Source organism: Monodon monoceros, unplaced genomic scaffold (genome assembly GCF_005190385.1).
Source record: "Monodon monoceros isolate NGI ecotype Baffin Bay Population unplaced genomic scaffold, NGI_Narwhal_1 Super_Scaffold_3, whole genome shotgun sequence".
Taxonomy (NCBI): domain Eukaryota; kingdom Metazoa; phylum Chordata; class Mammalia; order Artiodactyla; family Monodontidae; genus Monodon; species Monodon monoceros.
The window spans coordinates 68,862,262-68,885,960 of NW_021703780.1; the positions used below are offsets into that span (position 1 = coordinate 68,862,262).

Below are 23,699 nucleotides of genomic sequence, written 5' to 3' on the forward strand. Positions count from 1 at the left end.
GTGGATTTATGTATTTCTCCCTTTATTCTATAAATATTTGTTTCATTATTTTGAGATTCTGTTATTAGGTGCACACAGGATTTTTATGTCCTCTTGATTAATTATCTTATTTTCAATATTAAGAAATGGCCATATTAATCTCTGGTGGTATTCCCAGTCTTTGATATTAATATACCAAACCAGCTTTCTTCTGGTTACTATTTGCATGTTATCTCTTGTACCATTCTTTTACTTTCACCTTGTCTGTGTCTTTATTTTTAAGTGCACCTCTTGGACGCAGCATACGTTTTTGGTCTTACTCTTTAGTCCCTTTCGTTCTTGATGTTGTTTATGGTATATTTTATTGTATTTTTATTCACATTTTAAATTTACATATGATAAAATTTGTTCTTTTTGTCATAGATGAATTTTGACTGACACAGTTGTATGTCTACCATCACAATCAAGATATAACAGTTCCATCACCCTAGAAAATTCTCCTGAGGTGTCCCATTGTGGTCAGCACTATCCCCCAAGCACAGCTTCTAGCAAACAGTGATGTTTTCTGTCCCTATAATTAGGCCATTTCCAGAATATCATATAAGTGGAATCATACAGAATGTAGCCTTTTGAATCTGGCTTCTTTTACTTAATGTAATGCAGTTGCGATCTATTCATGTTATATCTTATCAGCAGTTAATTCCTTTTATTATTGAATAGTATTCCGGTGTATGTACCACAGTTGGTTTATCCATTCTCCAGATGATGGACGTTTGGGCAGTTTGGAATTTTTAATGATTGTGAATAGAACCAGTGTAAACATTCACAGACAGTTGTTTATGTGAACATAAGTTGTCATTTCACTTGAATGAATACCTAGGAGTTGAATTTCAGGACCGTATGTTTAATTGTGTCAGAAATTGCAAAATTAAATTTTTAAAATGGCTGTACCATTTTGTCTTTTTGCCAACAGTGTATGAGAGTTTCAGTTGCCCCTCATCCTTGCCAGCTTTTGATATTGTCATTTATATTGATTTATTTTTATTTTAGCCATTCTGAGAGCAGTACAATGGCATGTCATTGTGGTATAACATTTCTCTACTGAATAATGATTTTAGGCTTCTTTTCTTGTGTCTATTTGCCCTCCATGTATTTTATTCAGTGAAATGTCTGTTCACATGTTTTACCAATTTTTAAAAATTGAGATATAATTGACATATGACATTATATAAGTTTCAGGTATACAACATAATGATTTGATATTTATATATATTGTGAAATGATCACTACAGTAAGTCTTGTGATGAGAAAACTTTTAAGATCTATGCCCTTAGATAGTGTCAAATATACAATACAGTATCATTAACTATCACTATATATATATATATATATATATATATATATAAAACACACACACACACACACACACACACAGTCACCGTGCATTTAATCCCTATGACTTATTTATTTTATAACTGTGAGCTTGTAACTTCTGACCACCTTCACCCATTTCACCCACCCCCAACCCCTGCCTCTGGCAACCACCAATCTGTTCTCTGTATCTGAGTTTGAGTTTTACTTGTTTGTTTTAGATTCCATGTATAAGTGAAATCATACAATATTTGTCTTTTTCCATCTGACTTATTTCCCTTAGCATAATGCCCTCAAGGTTCATCCATGTTGTTTTAAATAGCAAGATTTCCTTCTTTTTATGGCTGAATAATATTCCATTTTATATATACCACATTTTCTTATCCATTCATTCATCAATGGGCATTTAGTATGCTTCCATGCCTTGACTATTGTAAATAATGCTGCAGTGATTATGGAGGTACAGATATATTTTCAAGTTAGTGTTTCCATTTCTTTTGGATAAATACCCAGAATTGGAACTGTTGGATCATATGGTAGCTCTATTTTTAATTTTTTTGAGGAACCTCCATACTGTTTGCTATAATGGCTGCACCAGTTTACATTTCCCCCTTTTTGTGTACCTGTTGGCTATCCGTATGTCTTCTTTAAAAAGGTGTCTATCAGATTCTCTGTCCATTTTTTAATCAAGTTGTGGGGGTTTTTTGCTGTGTTTTGTCCATTTTTTTAAATTGGGTTATTTGTTTTCTTTTTGTTGAGTGTTTTGAGTGTTGAAAAATTTTTGTATGTTCTAGATACAAGTATTTTGTAGAAATATATGATTTAAAAATATTTTCTTCTAGCTTGTAACTTGTCTTTTCATTCTCTTAACAGTGTCTTTCAGACAGAACAGAAATCAGTTTTGTTGAAATCTCATTAACTGATTTCTTTGATGGATTGTGCTTTTGTTTTGTATCTAAGAAATCTTTGTCTAACCCAAGATCACAAAGATTTTCTCCTATACTTTCTTCTAAAAACTTTATACTCTTCAACTTTATATTTAGGTTTGTAATCCATTTTGAATTAATTTTTGTACATAGTGTGAGGTACATATTGGGATTTTTTTGCATATGGATATCTACTTATTCCATTATCATTTGTTGAAAAAACTGTCCTTTCTCCACTGAATTACCTGTGTGCCTTTGTTGAAAATCAGATGACCTTATGTATGTGTGTCTATGTTTGCACTCTATGCTATTCAGTTGATCTTTGTGTCTATCTTTTCTCCAGTAACAAGCTGTCTTGATTATTGTAGCATTCTGTTATGTCTTGAAACCAGGTAATGAGAATCCATAACCTTTCCTTTTTTCCACTTTTTCAAAATGCCTTTGTATATTCTAGTACATTTGCCTTTCCAAGTAAATTTTGGAATAAGCTTGCCAATTTCTGTAAAATACTCTGCTGGGATTTTGTTTGAAATTGTGTTGACTATAATCAGTTTGGGGAGAATTGACATCAAAACACTACTGAGTCTTCCAGTCTATAGCCAAGGTATATCTCCCCATTTATTTAAGTCTTTGATTTCTTTCATCAGTGTTTTATAGTTTTCAGCTTACAGATTTTTCAAATATTTTATGAGAGTTAAACCTAAGTATTTCCTGTTCCTTTGGTACTACTTTAAATGATACTTTTTCATTTTGCTTTCTGACTGTTCATTACTAGTATATAGATTTTTCCATATTGATCTTGTATTCTCCCACCTTACTAAACTGACTTATTAATTCTACTTACTTTTTTTTCTGTAGCTTCTTTAGGACTTTCTGTGTAGACAAATTATGTCATATATGCACAGAGACAGTTTTATTTCTTCTTTTCCAATCTTTCTATTCTTGCCTATTGTACTGACTAGGACCTCCAGGGTGATATTGAATAGGAGAGTGTGAGTGGACAATCTTGTCATGTTCCTGATCATAAAGGGAAAGGATTTAGAACTTCTTTATTAGGTCTAGTGTTAGCTTTTTTTTTTTTTTTAGTGCCCTTTATTAGATGAAGAAAATTCCCTCTTATTCTTATAAAAGTTTGTCAAAAGTTTTTTTTTCATCCTTTTAGATAATCATATAGTGTTCCTACTTTAGTCTTTTGATATATACTGTGTTGCATTGGTTTTTGAATGTTGAACCAGTCTTTCATTACTGGAGTAAATCATACATGGTCAAGATATAATATTCTTTCCATATACTGCTGGATTCAAATTGCTAATATTATACTGAGAAATTTTTGCTTTATGTGGTCTATTGATGTGTAATATCCTTTTCTTGTAATGTTGTTGTATGGTTTTGGTATCAGTATAATTGTGGCCTTATAAAAAGATTTGTGAAATGTTTTCTCCCTTTTACATTCTAGAAGATTTTATGTAGAACCTATATTATTTCTTATTTAAATATGTAGTAGAACTCTCCCAGATTGAACACTTCTGGGCCTTGAGATTTCCTGGTGGGAATTTTTTTGGTTTTGTTTTTGTTTTGGCCACACTACACGGCTTGTGGGATCTTACTTCCCTGACCGGGGATTGAATCCAGGCCCTCGGCAGTGAGACCGTGGAGTCCTAACCACTGGAACGCCAGGGAATTCCCTCTTTGTGGGAAATTTTTTACTTCAAATTTAATTTCTTTATTCAACAGAAGACTTTTGAAGTTAATCTATTTCTTGTTGAATGAGCTTTGGTAGTTTGTGTCTTTCAAGGAATTTGGTTCATCTGCATTGTCAGATTTATAGTCATAGTGTTGTGTTTTTGTATTCCCTTATTATCCTTTTCATATCTGTAGGGTCTCTAGTGATGTTCCCTTTTTCATTACTGGTAGTTTTACTTTTAGTTTGTGTCTTCTCTCTTTTTCACTTGGTAATAGAAAAAACAGAATAGAGGTTTAATAGTTTTGTTGATCATGTTAAAGAACCAGTTTTTAGTTTTATTAATTACTCTATTGTTTTTGTTTGTTTGTTTTCAAGTTTGCTGTTCTTTTCTTAGCTTTATCACCTCCCTTGTCTTCCTTGCTTTGAATTTTTCTCTTCTTTTTCTAGTTTCTTATGGTTAAAACTTAGATTATTGATTTGAGACCTTTCTTCTTTTATAATATGAGCATTTAATACTAGAAATTTTCCTTGAAGCAGTTTTTTAACTGCATCTCACAAATTTTGATATGTGCTGTGTATTTTGTTTTTCATTAAACATTTTTGGAATATTTCAAAGTATTTTCTCATTTTCCATGAAGCTTCCTCTTTAACCTTAGGTTATCTAGAAATGTGTTGCTCAGTTTCAGAGTATTTGGGGGTCTTCCAGAAATCCTTCTGTCATTTATTTTGGGTTTAATTTCATTATGGTTTGGGAACATTCTTTGTATAATTTCAATTCTTTTAAGTTTGCAAAGATTTGTTTTATGACTTATAACATGATTTAATTTGGTGAGTGTTTCCATTTTTTAAAAAACATATATTTTGCTGTTGTTAATTGGAGTGTTCTATACATGTCAATTAGGTAAAATTGTTTCTATATCCTGAACAATTTTCTGTCCACTTATTCTGCTAATTCTATTGATTACCAAAAGAGTACTGTTACAGTCTCCAACTATAATTGTGGATTTGTCTATTTTTCCTTTCAGGGTATATTAGTTTTTGCTTCATGCATAATAATTCTAAACGTGTATATACCGAACAACATTTGATATATATGTTATTATGCATTTTGCTGAATTAACTCCTTTATCACTCTACGATATCCTTCTTTATATTAATATAGTCACTCCAGCTTTTTTTTAATAAGTTTTTTCATGGTATATCTTTTAATATTTTTACTTTGAGCTTATCTATGTGTTCATAATTAGAAGGTTTCTTGTTGACCAGATACAGTTGGGTCTCACGTTTTTATGCAGTGTGTCAATCTTTATCTTTTAATTGGTGTGTTTAGGCCATTAACTTTTAATTTAGCTCTTGATATGTTTGGCTTAAAAGGTACCATCCTTTTGGTTGTGTTCTGTTTGTTGTTGTTGTTCTTTGTTTCTTTTCTCCTCTTTTTCTCCTACCTTGTTTTCTATTGAGTGTTTTATGATTCCATTTTTTTCCTGCTACTGGTTTATAGTTTATATGTTTTCAAGTAGATTTTTTTTTAATGACTGTAGTAAGGTTTACAACATACATCTTTAATTTCTCATGGTTTATCTTCAAATAATACTATGTTTCATGTGTAGTGTACATACCTTATGATAATATACTCCCAATTCTTCTCTCTCACTTTAAGCCACCTGATAGTTTTTTCTATATTTTTTTGGCCCAGTCTCTCTTTACTCAACTCTGAGATTCAAAATTCTTGTTTGTTAGACTGCTTGATACTGTGTCATTGCTTATTGAAGTTCTGTTCATTTTTGTTTCAATCTTTTTTTCTCTCTTTCTGTTCTCTTATTTGGTGGTTGCTATTAACTTGGCTTCAAGTTTACTGATCTTTTCTTCCATTAAAAGCCCAATCAGCTTTCAATGTCTATTCAATGAATTTTATTTTATTTTATTATTTTTTATTCAAGTATAATTAATTTACAATATTATATTAGTTTCAGGTGTACAACATAGTGATTCAGTATTTTTATAGATTATCCTTCATTTAAAGTTGTTATAAAATATTGGCTATATTCTCTGTGCTGCACAATATATCCTTGTTGCTTATGTATTTTATATATAGTAGTTTGTACTTCTTAGTCCCCCTACCCCTATGTTGCCCCTCCCCCTTTCTCTCCCCACAGTAACCACTAGTTTGTTCTTTCTATCTGTGAGTCTGGTTTTGTTTTGTTAAATTAATTCAATTCATTTGTTTTATTTTTTAGATTCCACATGTAAGTGATGACATAGAGTATTTGCCTTTGTCTGACTTATTTGACTAGCATAATACCCTCCAGGTCCATCATCCATCCATGTTGTTGCAAATGGCAATATTTCATTCTTTTTTATGGCTGATTAATATTCTGTTGTATAGGTGTATATGTATATATATAAAATATATGAACCACATCTTCTTTATCAACTAAAATTCATTGTATTTTAGATTTCAGGTACTTTATTCTTTCTGTTTTAGGATTTGAATTTGGTTATTTTATACAGTTTTCATATTTCTGCTGAAATTCCTTCATCCCTTTGACCAATATATCCATGGTTTTAGGTTCATTAACATATAACTATATCTTCTCATCTACATATTTACTAATTCTAACTTCTGAGTCATATGTTGTTCTCTTTTTAGTGACTGATTTTTCTCCTGAATGTTTTGTCACATTTTATTATTTCTTCACATGTATACTAGTTTTTGCACACTGAATATTTTGGATGGTACCTTGTAGATGCCCTGGATTTTGTAATCTTCCTTTGGAGAATAAACTTGGTTGTACATTGCATTTAAACTACCAGTGGATCACCATGCTCTTTGGGTGGCTTGGTTTTAGGTTTTCATTGGTTAGTCTGTTTCATCTTTGCTCCTAGCCCTGGAATGTAGTATTTATTCATTAAAACTTTTTCCCTTTATCATGTATAGCATTTATCTGCATCAGTTAGAATTATAGGTGTCACCCTAGGTTAATTTAACATTCAGAATTTTGGGATTTTAACAAAACACCTCTCTTTTTGTTTTTTTAATAAGAAAAATATGATTTTGGGGACTTCCCTGGTGGTGCAGTGGTTAAGACTTTGTGCTACCAATGCAGGAGGCCTGAGTTCGATCCCTGGTCAGGGAACTAGATCCCACATGCATGCCACAACTAACAGTTTGCATGCCACAACTAAGGAGCCCTTGAGCCACAACTAAGGAGCCCACCTGCTGCAACTAAGGAGCCCGCCTGCTGCAACTAAGACCCAGTGCAACCAAATAAATAAAAAAATATTTTTTAAAAAAAAGAAAAATATGATTCTCTTTAGGGTTGACAGTGGAGGGAGCTAAACAAAAGAGAAGATGATTGTGACAACTAATCAAAGTCTGTTATATCAACCTAGAGTTTTGTGCCAGGAGGAAATGATGATGTGAAAGCCAAGTACTTTATGATGTTAGATTGGGGAGGTATCTTAGAAATCACTTTTGAGGTAGGAAAACTAAGGCTGAGAGAGGGAATGGGATAATTCCCAAGGTGGTTTTGCCTATTAATTTCACACTGGGAGCTTGATTCAACTCCACTGACTTTTGAACCAGTCAACTTTCCAGTATCCCCTGCTATTCCCACCTCCTTCATTTTATTCCTCATATCTACTCCACATTGATATTGTCTATGTGGATATGGGAGAATAGTTTTCATTTTTGTTCTGGGACACTTTTTTTATTCTGTGTTGGAGTATATCACCAATAGTCACAAAAATCTGTGTGAACACTAATCTCTCAAACCTACAACATTGCCTTAGATATAATGTTTCTGGAATGCATCTGTCTCTCTTGAAATTTCCCTATGGCTCTGGGTCTTTACCTCAGTACTTAACAGCCTTCAAAACGAATAACTATGCTGTTTTGTGATAAGAAACTATTTAATAGTGGTGGGAATTATTAGCAACATTGGTTTAAGAAGTCAGATCTCAAAATATACCAAACTACATGATTTGTCTGACTCTCTCCCTGGGAGATTGATTCAAAGCTACAAGATATATTATTCAGAAAGCATCAAAGTAACAAAGCATGGGTTCAGCCTTTATTTCATTCGGTGAAAATATATTGAGTTTCAACTGTAGATCAGGCAGAGTTAAAGATGATATTATAGAGGAACTCAGAGAGGGCTCCTGATGGGGACTTACCCCAAGGATATATAGTCTAATTGGTCACATGGAAGAGGGCAGCAAAACCACTAAGGAGGTACTTCCTTTTTCTTTCAAGTAATGATCTTGGAGGAATTTCACGTGATTTTAGTTTTAAGCAGCTGAGATTGTAAAGCAAATGCTGATCACTGAGATTTAGTTTTCTACATATGTATGTCTATAGTCTAAAAAATAGAAAGCTATTTTTCCATGGTTCTGGTTCCTATTAAATGTAATTTCTACTCATTGTAGAAGACTGAACAGTAGAGAAATATATAAGAATAAAGTAAAAATCACATGCTATCTCACCACTCAGAACTGAGGCAGAGAAATTAAATGCTTACACTCTAAAGCCAAGTAGTCTGGATCTAAATCCCAGCTCCATGTCTTATTAGCTCAGTAACTTCAGGCAAGTTACCTAGTTTCTTCATCTATAAACTGTGGATAACTAAAAGTATTTAAATGGTGCTATATTTCCTTCTAGGCTTTTTTTTCTATGCAAAACTTATACTTAGTCTAATTGGTTTTTTGCTCTTAACAAAGTGTGGTAGACAAAATGCCTTTTTCATATAATGCAAGATGTCCAACCTTTTAGAAAGAAATTATTGATAGTAGAATGTGACTTTTCCAGTTAAAATTAGATGTTCAGCTCCCCGGTGAATTCTTTTTAGTTTTGAGTCTGTTTAGACCTCCCGATGGTTCATTATGATGTTGTTCTATTTTGCTAAATGAACCCAACAATTCACTTGGAGATTGTAGAAGACATTGTAAAGCTAGAAAGTGGGAGATTATAACTGTGAAGCCAAAGTAATGTCAATTTGAACCCTCCAATCGAGAGACAGGTTCTCTGGTGTCAGTTTATCAGTGAAATTTGCCCCAAACACTTTTCCATCTGATATTTTGATTTTTATGGGGTAAGATGGAAGGAGTAAAGTCTGACAGCTTAAATCCAGAACTTGGCTCTGATAGCTATTACCTGTGCTATCTTAAACCAAGATGGGACCAAATTACTTACATTCTCTAAATCTCAGGTGCTTTTTCTATAACTTGGGAATAATATGACCTGCCTCCTAGAGTTGTTGTGAAATAAACCAGTTTTAGGTAAAAGACCTTCACACAATGACTGCTATGGTAAGGGCTCAGTAAGTGGTAGATGGTGATGACTGTGATGATGGTGATTAAAGTGTAATCATTAAAATAAAGACTTAGAGTCAAATAGGTTTGGTTTTATAGAGTTTTTTTACTTTGATATTCAGTGGGTTTTAGGATTTGGAAAAGTTGTTTAACTTATCAAAGCATATGTATTTTCATCCTTAAAATGAAGATGATAATTCTTTGAGTTGGTGTGAAGATTAAAGGGGGAAGTGCTTAGAAAAGTGCTTGGCCCTAGGTAAATACTCCATAAATGTTAGCTATTATTCTCATTATTTATAAGAAAAGACACTAATAGTTCCAGTGAAAATATTTAACAAATTCCTTACTCTTCTTAAGGGATTAGAAGAAAATGGTTCATGTCATAATTAAGAGGATTTACTGAAGACTCTAGTACCAAAAAAAAAAATGAATAAATAAAAGACTGAAAAGCTCAAGTAACAGCCAAGTTTTAAAAATATCTTTTGTTGTCAGCTCTTTTGAGATTTTCTTCTTCTGAGATGAGAAAAGAAAATTAGGTCCTTTTTGCATTTCATTCTATGGGGCTCTTTCCCCCATATTTCAAACACAAAATAGCTTTCCTTGCCACCTGCCTTGGGCTGATAATGCCAAAGAACTTCCTGCCCAAGTGGTTTTTAAGCTCTGGGCTGGCACCATAAATCTCAACAAATCCTTGGTGGGGCTGAGGATGAGTGAAAGTCATTATTATGGGTCTTTTGGACTCATTCTGTCTGCAGTATAATAAATACCACCATGGGACACTGCGCCCTGCAGACAAAGCATCACTTGGGCTCTTTGTGTGCACTTTCCATCAGCAAGTCACACGTGGAATGTCATAATGTGTCTGTTGTATATACATTTTTGAATAAATAAGTATAACAAAGACAATATGCTCGTCTCATTTAATCTCAGCTCTTAACTGTGAAAACACAACACATTTCCTACTCTAGTGAAATGGAGCAGGAAAGGCCTGTACCAGTCTGGTTCCTGGCATGCTATCAGAGGAATACCTGGTGGGAGCCATGATGATGGTTTCTAGGGCTCAACTCCCTAATGCCTAAGTTTTCCAATTGTAATTTGATCACTTGTTTTCAGGGATGGGATTTTTGTCAAATGTCTTGTAGGCACCTATTGGACAGATCCCACAGCACTGGCTCTTTTCCAACTCTGGATAGGGTCTCTTACACCGATAGATTTACTGGAAGAATGCCAACAGGTTGTCAAGTGAGGCTTTCCTTGTAGCCCCAGACTGAGGACCTGAGCACCACAGGTTCTAAAGAGAACAGCCATTTAGCTGGCACTGATTTAGAATTGGAAACTCTCCCCCCGACCCCCACCTTCAAGTTGATTTGAGGGTTGACAACTGGTCCGCCTTTAATCTACCACAAGAAGACTGATGAGGGGCCTAACAAGGAAGAGATCAGGGTTCATGGAAAGAGGCGTTTTCCTCCAGGGGATACTTTTTCCTGCTGGGATCCAGATGGGTGGTGGGGAATTCTCCAAGACTCTAATATATTTTGGGGGTATCTGAAAGAAGGGAGGTCCAGCACTGGCCAAATGTCTGCTGGGTGGCAGGTGTGCTGACGTGTCCTATCCAAGCAGGGGAAAGAGATCTAGAGGGAGAGGGCTAGGCTTGGAGAAGGAGCAGCACTGAGGTGGCCTATGGCTGGGCCGGCAAAGATGCCTGTTTCCCAGGGGCCAGATAGACAATATGGAAGATTGCTGTCATCTTGCTGAAACTCAACAAGAGCGTTGCTCTCCAGGAGAGGTCCACACTAAGGGCAAGAGGCTGTGGGCACAATGCTGATGACAAGAGCTGTGTGGGTGGTCACGCTGGGGCCACGTTGAGGGGCTCTCGGTTCTCAGGAGAATCCACGGTAACCTCACAAAAAAGCCACATTTGGGTGCTGGATCCACACAGAGGACACCAAAGGCCAAGCTGTTACAAGCTGTGGTGAGAGATTGCACCATGGCCTGGTGAGTAGGAAATGCTTGCCTCTTTGCTGCTCCATTTTCCCCACCCCAAATGACTGAAGAAGCTAGAAAATAGAAGCTTGAAGGAATGACAGTGTAGAGCTTCAAACTAGATATGAAATTAAAGTATTAAACTAGATTGGACTAATTTTATTAACCTCAAGTTTTCAGAAAGTTAAGGAATCTATACAAGATATCATATAGAGATGAGAAAGCAGGAATTCAATACAGTAGGGTTGAAAATAGAGACTTTAAAAAAATTGTTTCGGGTATTCCCTGGTGGTCCAGTGGTTAGGACTCTGTGCTTTCCCTGCCGAGGGCCCAGGTTCCATCCCTGGTCAGGGAACTAGGATCCCACAAGCTGCTCCACACGGCCAAAAAAAAAAAATTTTTCATGTTTCTATCTTTATTAAGCTGAGACAACTCAATAAGCTTGTTCATTTGCATTCCTAGGTTAATCCTCACCGCTGCATGCTGTATTTCAATGTCCTACTGAAGTCTGTTTGCTGCATTTCATTTAAGATCTTTGCATCAATATTCACAAGAAGAGATTATTCCATAGCTCTTCTTTCCACCCTCCTTCCCTTCCTCCCTCCCTCCCTCTCTCTCCCTCTCTCTCCCTTTCTCTCTCTCTCTTTCTCTCTCTCTCTCTTTCTTTCTCTCTCTCTCTTTCTCTCTTTCTGTCTTTCTCTCTTTTTGTATAATCTTGGTCAGGTTTTATATCAAGGTCCTTGATAAAAGAAATCTGAAGTATTTCCTTCTTTCCCTGTGCTCTGAAGCAGCTTAAATGTTTTAGAACTACATGTGCCTTGACATGCTAACATGATTCACCTGTGAAATGTCCTGGACCTGACACTTTTGGGGGTGAGCAGGGGAGGCCCTGCTGTTCATTCTTTCACCTTGTTTGAACTGAGCCATGAGTAGGTGAGTGTTGCCCTTTTACCTCCCCCATGCCACAGGGTACCACAACTATGGATTAGAACATGGCCTCAATATTTAATTTCCAGTTTAAATTTAAGCAGTCCATCACTAAATGCTTGCTCTCCACAACTTATGGGCCTGGGTCACTGTAGGGCATTTGGGGGCACATTGGGGGAATACAGGCGTCTCCCCACCTCCAAAGAGAATAGGGTCTTTGGAGATCCACATACCCAGTACACCTGGAGAGTAGTACAACCTAGAACACAGTCAGTGCCAGATTCAAATTGATTCCCTGTGATTTACTCATTGTCTTTTATTTTATCTTTAGAAAAAATATGGACAATTTGTAAAGGTTGAAAATCTATAAAAAGTGAAAGACTTTAAAATGTTTTAAGATTCTGTCCTGCCCGATTATTTTTTGAGCCATGGTTTTGTACCCAATTAATGAGAAGCAAGCCAACCAAGTTCTCCAAATGTTCACCCTGGGGTCCTCTGGGAATCTTAGCCATGGGTTCCCCCCACCACACACACTTGTCCAGGCAGCATTAGGGGAGCAGTGTGGCCGCCTTCCTCATCTGGGTAGCAAAGCCCCCTCAGCAGATAGTCCCTCTTGTCAAGGGAGGCTGTCTTGAAATTGCATCATCTTTTTTCCTCTAGTTCTTTCTCAGTCTGTTGTGAATGGAAAAGGGAGGACTGGGTTATTTCAGTTCCGGCAATGGACAGATCAAAATTGCTTCCCTCTTCCCTATTCTGTTTCCCTTGAGGACCTAATTTATTTCATGCATTTTGACCTATCCCTGCTTAGAAATGGCTGCTGTGATTCTCTGTTGAGGCATTTCCCTTCCGCCTTGTTTGGCCCCCAGGCCAACCCCACAGGCCACGGTCCCCTCTACACAGCGATGTCAGTCTGGCTGCTGGGCCCAGCTGGATGGAGGTGTGTTTTATGAAGTTCAACCCTACACCCTGGGCCATAAATACACATTGTGCACATAAATGTACAGCTAACATTGGCCAGACCCCTCCAAAAAAACATGTTAATAAGCAGACAGTAAGTCTTTAAAATATGGAAAAGTAGTTAATCTTTCCGCTGGCAAATCCTTGGTAGGGGGTGTTTTCCTCCACTGTCGTAATAGCTGCCTGCAGAGATTTCCATCTTCTAGGACTGGGGGTAAAAGGGGGGGAGTTTGCTGTGGGACTTCATGAGAACACTTGGGGAGCCTTCACCTTGGAGGGTAAATGTGTTAAAACGAATAATATCTTGCACTGGTTGTCATTAACCATTCATATCAAGTGATCACTGGGTCTGCCCTCGAGGAGCTTGAGCACTAATAACTCCAGTACAAGACAGAAAGTCAGCTGCCTATGGTAGCAGCCCCGTAACAGGCCTGGGCTCCAGAGGCTTGCAGCTCTGCCCCTGTTACTCTAGGAAATCAGTTAATCTCTTGTTTCACAATCTCTAATATGGGCACAATTATGTCTTATTGTCTGTATGTTCTCTGAGTCCCAGTTTTCTCTTTTGTGAAATGAGAAAATCAATACTCTTTGCCCCTAGCATAACATTCCATTTTATAAATGTTTTAAGAATACACGTACACATTCGCCTTGTAAAGAACTCCAATGTTACAGATTACGTTTAAGTCTCCCCGGACAATTATTCCCAGTCTTCTCCTCTTGTCCACCACTGCCATCCTGTTCCCTCCCCTCCATCCGCTCCTCCCTTGCTCTCTCTCTCACTGATGATGTGGTAGGAGGACCAGACTTGAGGGTAGGGGTGGGGGCTCAGTAGACAGAAGGTGCCTGGAGCCAATACGTGCTCTCTTTGTTGGAGAGATGGAAGGTCAAGTTTGCAAATTGCCTCTAATCTGTTGAGCAGCCATGACTTTTATCTGCATGTCTCAGGCAGAGCATGGGAGTTGCCAGTGGGTTGACTTAAGGAGGATATAGGTGACAGCTGTCAATCTGGAGATGACATGATCTGTGCCTTATAAATAGTTAATTTCACTTGGTCCTTTCATTCCTTTTTATCACTAGGAAGACACTTCATATGTTTTGTCCTTTTTTGTGTTCTACCCACATGTGCTCCACTTGTTCATTTATTCCTTCTATGTTAGCATGAGTCATGGATCACTTACTGATACTATCTACTTCTAACATAACTGATAAGTCTTATCCATCCCATTTATTTTTCTTGTTCTCTGTAGCAGAATCAAATACTCTTAGATGAGTATTTCTAAATATTCTTAAACATTTATACTTTATGTATAGTTTTGCAACGTTATTTTCCCACTTATTATGTTTTGGGTAATCTTTCATGATGGTAAATTGACACCTTTTACCCTTTCATCTGGTGCCAAGTAGACCATAGAACAGACACACTGTTGCTTATTTAATCATTCCTCTGTTGATGAACTTTCAGGTGGGTTTTGTTTTTTCCTCCTCTCAATGAACAATGTTACCAAGAGCATCTTTATGTATGTCTTCTTGGGTTCTTGAGCAATAGTTCCTCTTACTGAGAAGTAAAACAACTGGAAAAATAGGATCTAAATGATTTTTCACTGTAACAATAACGAATTGTTCTCATAGGGGCTGTAAAATTCACTTTCCTACCAGCAGTGTAGAATAATATTCACTTCTTCAGACTCTCCATCATTTGATACTACCATAGACAAAATTTTGCCATTCTGCTGGTGAAAAATGCATTTCATTATTTTAATTTCATTTTAATTTATATTTACCTGATTTGTAGTGAGATTGAACCCCTTTTACATATCAGTTGTCTATCTGTGTTTCCTTTTCTGTAAATTATCTCATGGGTTTTGATACTGATTAGGGGCAAGCATCTTCCCTTCTCTCTCTCTCTCTCTCTCTCTTTTTTTTTTTTTATAAAATTCAATTTTATACAATTGTCCAGACTGTTCTTTATATTTAATCTTATGAATGAATCTTAGGATCATCACCTCAAATTCCATCAAAATTCCTGTTGGGATTTTTATTGAGATTACTTTGAATTAAAAGGTTAATTGAAGGAGAAATGACACCTTTAATATATAACTGTTTCCTTCCACAACCACTGTGGATTTCTTAGGGTTTTTTTTTTCTTTTATGTTCAGTAAATTTTGATTATTTTCTTCATAAAGAAACATCTTTTACTAGGTTTATCCTTGGGCATTTCATAGTAATTATTGACAATATCAATGGTTCTTTATTTCATAAATATTTTTTCATTGGTTATTGCCAGTGTCAGGGAAAGGCTGTGGTTTTATATGCTGATTATGTAACTGGGCAGCTTGCTTAGTTCGTTTCTTGGTTCTAACAGTTGGTCAGTGGGTTCACACGGATTTTCTATGAACACAGTGATATCTGTTCTTTGGGTGACTTGGCAGTATTCACTTGGGGTTAGATTCTCAATGTGCATTTCAGGTTTTTTTCATGCAGTTGGTTTGCTGGTGTTTTTTATAGCTTGGCCAAATGTTGATAATTTATACTTTATCCCCCAAAGTGTGTTTGATCTAAGTTTTCAAATTGTTTGTAATGATATACGTAATACTCACTTAAAATGTTTAAAATGCCTCTATATATTTTGGGTTTTAATGTAACTTTGTGACTTCTTTTTCTTGATCAGGAGTGCCATAAGTGGACTTATGTCCTTGTTCTTTTAAGCCAGAGTTTGATTCTTTTAGTTATCTTCACGTTTTCATCTGCATCTTATTCTTCTGCTTTTATCTTTATAAGTTCATTCTGTCATTGATTCAGTGAATGTTTACTGAGCATCTGCTCTGTCCCAGGCATAACTCTGGCTGCTGGGGATAAAAGATAACCAGGGGCAGACGCATGTGGCCTTCCTCCCATGGAAACCACAGTTTGTTGTGAGGGACAGACAGTGAGCAGGGAAGGAGGAAGTGGAGGCAAAGGAGATTGAGAAGAAAGGCAGTGAGGTCATTGGTGTCCTTGACAAGAACCGATCCAAGGGTGTGGTAAGGACTACAGCCTTATTGGAGTAGATTTGTGAAAGGAGAGAAGTGAGGAAGTAGAGTGAGAGGAAGAGAGAGGGGAGAGAGTGAGGGATTGTGTATAATTCTTTTTAGGAGTTGTACTATAAATGAGGATGGGGAAGTTGTACTATAAATGAGGACAGTGGTAGGTGAAGGTAAAATTAAGGGAGAGTTTTGTGTAAGCTGAAGAAAATGGCTAGTAGACAAGAGAAACTATTTGTACAATGATCACCTCTCTCCTCTTCCATCAGTCACATCCTTGCAGAAGCCTGAGGGCTGGGCTTCGGAGAGGGGCATCAATTCTCAGCACAGTGTACCACAGGGGAGAATGAGTATAGGGCACAGGTGCAGGTTTTTGTTCTTATTTTTCCAGTTTCTTGATTCAAAAACACAGTTCATTTATTTGCAAAATTTTTTCCCAGTAAAAATATTTAAGCAGCCCAGACTCAAATCTGCACAGATTTGAGTCTGGGCTGCTCTCAAATTCTCAAGGATTAATTGGATGTGTTTTTAACCTTTAATTTTCCACTGCTTATATATTTTTGCTATTAATTTCTAATTTTACCCGAATGTAAAAGAAGAACATGTAATTGATGCTTTCTGCTCTTTGGAATGTGTTGCATTTCCCTGCGTTTGAAAATAACTTATATTCTAAAAAAAAAAAAAAAATAATAACTTATATTCTGTTATTGCTTAGATCTGAAGAGTTTTTGCTCTATATTTTAAGCAAGTCATGCATTCATCATACCATTTTGGTATTTCTATCAGTTTGTATACTAAGATCATAAAAATTCATGTCATATCTTGTTATACTAGATACACTCTAGAGAACAGAACAAATTTTTTGAGAGAAAGATGAAGATAACTTACAGAGAAATTGACCATTTTTTAATGTTATAGTCTAGTTCATCTGACTAAACTGAATTTGGTAAAATATCATGAAAAATTTATGTGACAGGGATTCTGGGCCTGGGGCTAAATATTAAGCTAATCTGTCGGCTCTAGAAGAATATGGGATTTGTTCTCTAGTTTGTTCCTCCAAAGAGTCACTGGTATTTCTGGTTCAAGGAGTATTTTTATGGTGATATTACTTTGTCATTTCATTGTATTGGGTAAGGTGAGAAAGAGGTGTCATTAGGCTTACTTATGTTGCACTAGCTGTACAGATAAACCCAGAATGTCAGAAGTGCCATATGGCCTTAGTACCAGCTTAACTTGGTCTCTGAGAAGGATGGATCTCCTTAAACAACTAGCATTAATTTAATCCAAAAAATACCTCTATTATGGGCAGACATTGTGCAAAGTGGTTCAGGGTAAGGTCTAGGAAGTTCACTTCATCTTTTATCATTAATATGACATAGCTTCAGTCTATCCTTGTTGGAGGGAGAAGGAAAAATATACCTCAAAGAACATCAGATGCAACTTGGAGTGATGGTTAGGCCCTGGGAGAAGAAAATGAGTCTTGGAAAAGCTTAACCTCTTAGACCTTGGAAACTGAGGTGATTTAGCCAACTCTGACTCTCCTGTTTCATACACGTAAAAGTCCGGTCTTTCCTAGGTGAGTTTTATGAGCTATATATGGGCATAGACGTACTGTCTTCTTAGTGAAACTTCGTATTTGAAAGTGAAGAGCCTTGGGGAAGGAGGCAACTTGACTAGTAAAGCAGTCTCTGAAACTTGTTTTCCAGAATATTACAGTAGTTCCCCCACCCCAGGGAAAGTTTTCCTCATGGCTATTAAGTTGAGGGATGGTAAGTGACCACTCACTATCTCTCTGCCTCTTGTTCCAACAGGTCCTTTGTCATCCAGCAGATCCCAAGCAGCAATCTGTTCATGGTGGTGGTGGACAGTAGCTGCCTCTGTGAGTCTGTGGCCCCCATCACCATGGCACCCATTGAAATCAGGTATATCCTTTTGTGTGTAGGTCCAGCCACTACTGATGAAGCGGGTAAGGGGGATCAACAGTAAGGACACCTAGGGGAGAAATCTTAGAGAGGAGGAGATGATATCCTTTCCACTATTAGAGAGAGAGAAGTTGTTAAGGGAGTTTAGTGCCAAGTTTTGAGCTCTGAAATCAGAGTGAGGAAAAGGAGCATCTTGGAAATATGCCTTAACAACAGTCAACATAACGAATCCCTTAAGTGTGAACGTTTAAAGGCTCAGAAGATCAGAAGGCGTCCGGAATCTTGTCATGGCTTCCATCCTGAGGTAATCTGAGAACCCTTCCTACTCTTTTCCCATCAGATTCGCCATGAGAATCTCACAGTAGTCAAAGAACTATAGCTCAAAAGTTTACTCTTGAGAAAGCAGTCCCTTTCAGGCAAACCAAAGAAGAATATGCAGGAAGGCTAATGGTACTCTACTTTCAGCCTCTCAGTGCCTTCTTATTTAGTCTGTGTTTAATAGTCTTATCTTATTATATCCATGTATATTTTTTAAAAGCCTCTTTACTATCTTCCCTATTACAAATGTGCTATAATTTTACCACTTTCCACTATTACACATAAAGTGGCTCTTACCGTCTTGTTTTACTTCTTTTAAATTGTAGTTAAAATTATTTTCCTGCTTACTAAAAAAAAAAAAAAATATTTTCCTGCTTACTTTTAGACAGCCTTTTATTTATAAGAAATTCATGTAAAGCGAAAGTGGCAATACTAATGTCAGATCAAGAGTCACAATATATAAATGTGGAATGATAAGCCTTTAAACTCCCCTAACCACACGAAGTCCCAACTCTAAAGGCACTACATTTACACCAAAAGTGATGATCAGAGAAATATTAAACATAGTACTAAGAAAGGTAAACTTATCACTGATGTAGGTGAATTATGTCCTTCAATGTTGTAGGCAAAAAAAATTAAATATGGCAAGAAAAGCTACAATTTAAAAATTAAGTCCATCCCCCACCTTGAAAAATAGAAAACTTGCCTAGACCAATTACTCTAGGGAGACTGGGAAGATATTCATTTTTTAAAATGCCACCAGAGCCAGCTGAGTGTTAATCTCACCTGTAAATAGCAAATAATTTTAATGTTATTTAAACTATCCAAGTCCTAGAAAATACTTTAAAGTCGGTATAGTACTAAAAAGAATTTGGAATTTATTGAAAGTGTTTCCTTCTATATTCGAGGGAGAGTTCAATAACAACATAAGTTGAAAAGGCCTTTGATAAAATTCAGTGATCACCTCTAATAAAAGCTCTATGTAAAATAGAAATATGAACAATAGTCCAAAAGCAATAATACCACTTCAATTAAAACCAGAACTGCATACATAGCACTAAAGTCACTAGAGTAAAAATCTTCTCAAGTTAATAAGATAATTTGCTTTGGTAAGTAGATACATGATAAACACTAAAAAAAAAAATCAGTATTTTTTTTCTTTAAGTTTCTAGACCCACTGAGATGAGGTCAGTGGAACAGAATAGTAATTCTTATGTATGACAAAGGTTCAATTCAAAGGGGAGAGTATAGAATGGACTTGCATGGTAAATGATGGTCTCATAAGAAATTCTAGGGATTGGATTCATGCTCTTGGATTGGAAGAATTAAAGTTGTTAAAATGGCCGTACTACCCAAAGCAATCTACAGATTTCATGTGATCCCTATCAAATTACCCATGACATTTTTCACAGAACTAGAACAAATAATCCTAAAACTTATATGGAAACATAAAAGACCCAGAATCACCAAAGCCATTCTGAGAAAAAAGAACAAAGCAGGAGGCATAACCCTCTCAGGCTTCAGACAATACTACAAAGCTACAGTGATCAAAACAGCATGGTACTGGCACAGAAAAAGACATATGGATCAGTGGAACAGAATAGAGAGCCGAGAAATAAACCCACACACCTATGGTCAATTAATCTTCAAGAAAGGAGGCAAGAATATACAATGGGGAAAAGACAGTCTCTTCAGCAAATGGTGTTGGGAAAGCTGGACAGTCACATGCAAATCAATGAAGTTAGAACACACCCTCACACCATACACAAAAATAAATTCAGAATACCTTAAAGACTTAAATACATGATATGACACTATAAAACTCCTAGAAGAGAACATAGGCAAGACATTCTCTGACATAAATTGTACCAGTGTTTTCTTAGGTCAGTCTCCCAAGGCAATAGAAATAAAGCAAGATGAACAAATACTGTATGCTAACACATATATATGGAATCTAAAAAAAAAGAAAAAAGGTTCTGAAGAACCTAGGGGCAGGACAGGAATAAAGACTCAGACATAGAGAATGGACTTGAGGACACGGGGAGGGGGAAGGGTAAGCTGGGAAGAAGTGAGAGAGTGGCATGGATATATATACACTACCAAATGTAAAATAAATAACTAGTGGAAAGCAGCCACATATCACAGGGAGATAAGCTCGGTGCTTTGTGACCACCAAGAGGGGTGGGATAAGGAGGGTGGGAGGGGAACACAAGAGGGAGGGGATATGGGGATACATGTATACATAGAGCTGATTCACTTTGTTATACAGCAGAAACTAATACACGATGGTAAAGCAATTATACACCAATAAATATGTTTGAAAAAAAAATGGGACCTAATCAAACTTATAAGCTTTTATACTGCAAAGGAAACCATAAACAAAACAAAAGGGCATCCTACAGGTTGGGAGAAGATATTTGCAAATGATGCAACTGAAAGGGCTTAATTTTCAAAATATACAAACAACTCGTACAACTCAATAACAAAAATCAAACAGCCCAATTGAAAAATGGGCAGAAAACCTAAATAGACATTTCTCCAAAGAAGAAATACAGATGGGCCAATAGGCACGTGAAAAGATGCTCATCATCACTAATTATTAGAGAAATGCAAATCAAAACTACAATGAGGTACCACCTCACACCAGTCAGAACGGCCACCATCAAAAAGTCTACGAATAACAAATGCTGGAGGGGGTGTGGAGAAAAGGGAACCCTCCTACACTGTTGGTGGGAATGTAAATTGGTGCAGCCACTATAGAAAACAGTACAGAGGTTCCTGATAAAAGTAAAAATAGAGTTGCCATATAATCCAGCAATCTCACTCCTGGGCATATATCCAGGTAAAACTATAATTCAGAAAGATACATGCAACGCTATGTTCATAGCAGCACTATTTACAATAGCCAAGACATAGAAGTAACCTAAATGTCCATCAGCAGATGAATGGATAAAGACGATGTGGTGTATATATATAATGGAATATTACTCAGCCATAAAAAAGAATGAAATAATGCCATTTGCAGCAACATGGATGAACCCAGAGATTATCATACTAAGCAAAGTAAATCAGAAACAGAAAGACAAATACCATATGATATCATTTATATGTGGAATCTATCAAGTATAAGTGGAATCTAAAATACGACACAAATGAACATATCTATGAAACAGAAACAGACTCACAGATATAGAGAACAGACTTGTGGTTGCTAAGGGTGTGGGGGAAGGATTGGGAGTTTCGGATTAACAGATGCAAACTATTATGTCTAGAATGGATAAATAACAAGGTCCTACTGTATAGCACAAGGAACTATATTCAATATCCTGAGATGAACCATAAAGGAAAAGAAAATGGAAAAAAAATATATATTTTATATATACTATATACTATATATATATATATATATACACTATATATTATATATAATATATATGTATCTGAATCATTTTGCTGTACAACGGAAATTTACACAACATTGTAAATCAATTATACTTCAATAAAATTTTAAAAATAAATAAATAAAAAAGAAATTCTAGGGATTGGAGAGACCTTCTTATCCAAGACCAAAGAGTTATAGAAGAAAAACAGATTTATTTAACTATATAAAAATTATAACTTTTTGATGGAGAAACATAACTAAGTCAGTATCCAATTTATAGAACTTGAAAAAATATTTATAAATCAAAGCATAAAGAGCTCTTTAAATTGATAAGTCAAACAACTGCATATAAAAATAAACTGAGGACATGAAAGATACAATTTACTGGGTGATCAGAAAATACAGGTACCAATGAAATATCTAGCAATAGCCATCAAAAGCAAAAATACCCTTTAGCTCTGCACTGTCACCCCTGGGCATCTTTACCTAAGGCCAGGGCAGGAGCAAGTATCATTGTTTGTTAAGGACCTATATTCAGCACTCTTTGTAGCAGTAGAGAACAGATGAGAAGATGAATGACCATCAATAAGAAAAAGAAAGAACTGAATAAAATAGACCTAGAATAATGGAGATAGAGAAATTTCCATCAATTAGTGGATAAAAATCACGGTGCAGAAAGGAATAAATAATATTATTTGAGTTTTGTAAAACAGAGCCTCCCTTCCCCCAAATTAAAAGGAAGGCACACACAAAACCTTCCATAGCCAAGTATCTGAAATGATCAGCCCCCTGAGATGTGATCTTTTACTAAGAAGGTCAGTATTTTGCTTTTATAAAATAATCACAAGAGACTTCTCTACCAACAGCCCTTTGCCTCTTGAATGTTCTGCATAATAGTATACAAAGAGTCATTTTGAATACTTTATGCATTGACAAGTGAAATCAGAGATTCTCATTACTAACGTGATGAAATGTAGACAAGTCCATTTCCTGCCATTCTCTATGTTCCAACTGATTTTGTTCATACACTGGAGAGCAGGGAGGGATATGGGGACTCCACATACCTTGGGAAGTTTAAGGCATCTTGGAATCCACCTCGGCTCTAACCAACCCTGCCTTTCCCTGTAGGAGAATGCGAGGGAGTGTGGGGGTGCGCCGAATCTCCAGGCCAAGATGGTCCTTATCCTGCTCCCTCTGCTTTTGATGCTCCTCTCAAGGTGACACTGATGGAGATGTTCTCTTGGCATGCTAAAGTATGGATAAACTGTGAGCCAAAATATGGTGCGACATAGGAGACATGAAATGTAGTCCAACCATCAGCATCTCATGATATTAAGCTGTGCGTGATATAAACTCTTAGAGATATGTTGACAAAAAAGTTATCTTTTTACTTTGCCAGTCATGCAAATGTGAGTTTGCTACATTATTATTATCCTTCATCAGAAACGGGACTGCAAGTGGGCAGCGTCCCTTCTGCTTGAAACCCGTTGAAACCAATTTAAAACTGTGTACTTTTTAAATAAAGTATATTAAAATCATAATCTCCTGGTTTGGGTTTTATTATCATTTTACTGCTGAGGATACAGAATGGAAAGTACATGAAAAAGTCACCCATTCCAGACAGCAAGAAAGGATGGTTGTTGGCAGAGACTTTACTCTACAGCAGATTCTAGACAAGTATTTAACAACTGTTTAGATGCTCCACTCTCAGTTATAAAAATATTTACAGAAGTAAATCAAAATATCATCTACATCAGAAGAATTTATTACACAGAGCTCTGACTTTTGTTGAACAAAACTTCAGTAGAAATCATAATTTGGACGAGAACACAAGCTTCCATAATATTAAAGTGTTGAACTATTTGGGAACAGAAATAGTCATAAATCCTAGGAATTCGTTCTGAGAAGACTTGAAGGAGG

The 23,699-nt window shown here is 36.3% G+C and overlaps 1 protein-coding gene across 1 annotated transcript in view; it reads left to right on the forward strand.

Moving 5' to 3' along the window:
- Positions 1-23,320, forward strand: part of CACNA2D3 (calcium voltage-gated channel auxiliary subunit alpha2delta 3) — a 781,826-nt gene extending 758,506 nt beyond the window's left edge. Inside the window, exons 36-38 of the mRNA XM_029243037.1 lie at positions 17,969-18,081; positions 18,301-18,383; positions 22,908-23,320. Of these exons, the coding sequence (XP_029098870.1) occupies positions 17,969-18,081; positions 18,301-18,383; positions 22,908-23,000 (289 nt within the window). The 3' untranslated portion in view covers positions 23,001-23,320. The remainder of the gene's footprint in view (positions 1-17,968; positions 18,082-18,300; positions 18,384-22,907) is intronic.
- The last annotated feature ends 379 nt before the right edge of the window (positions 23,321-23,699 follow it).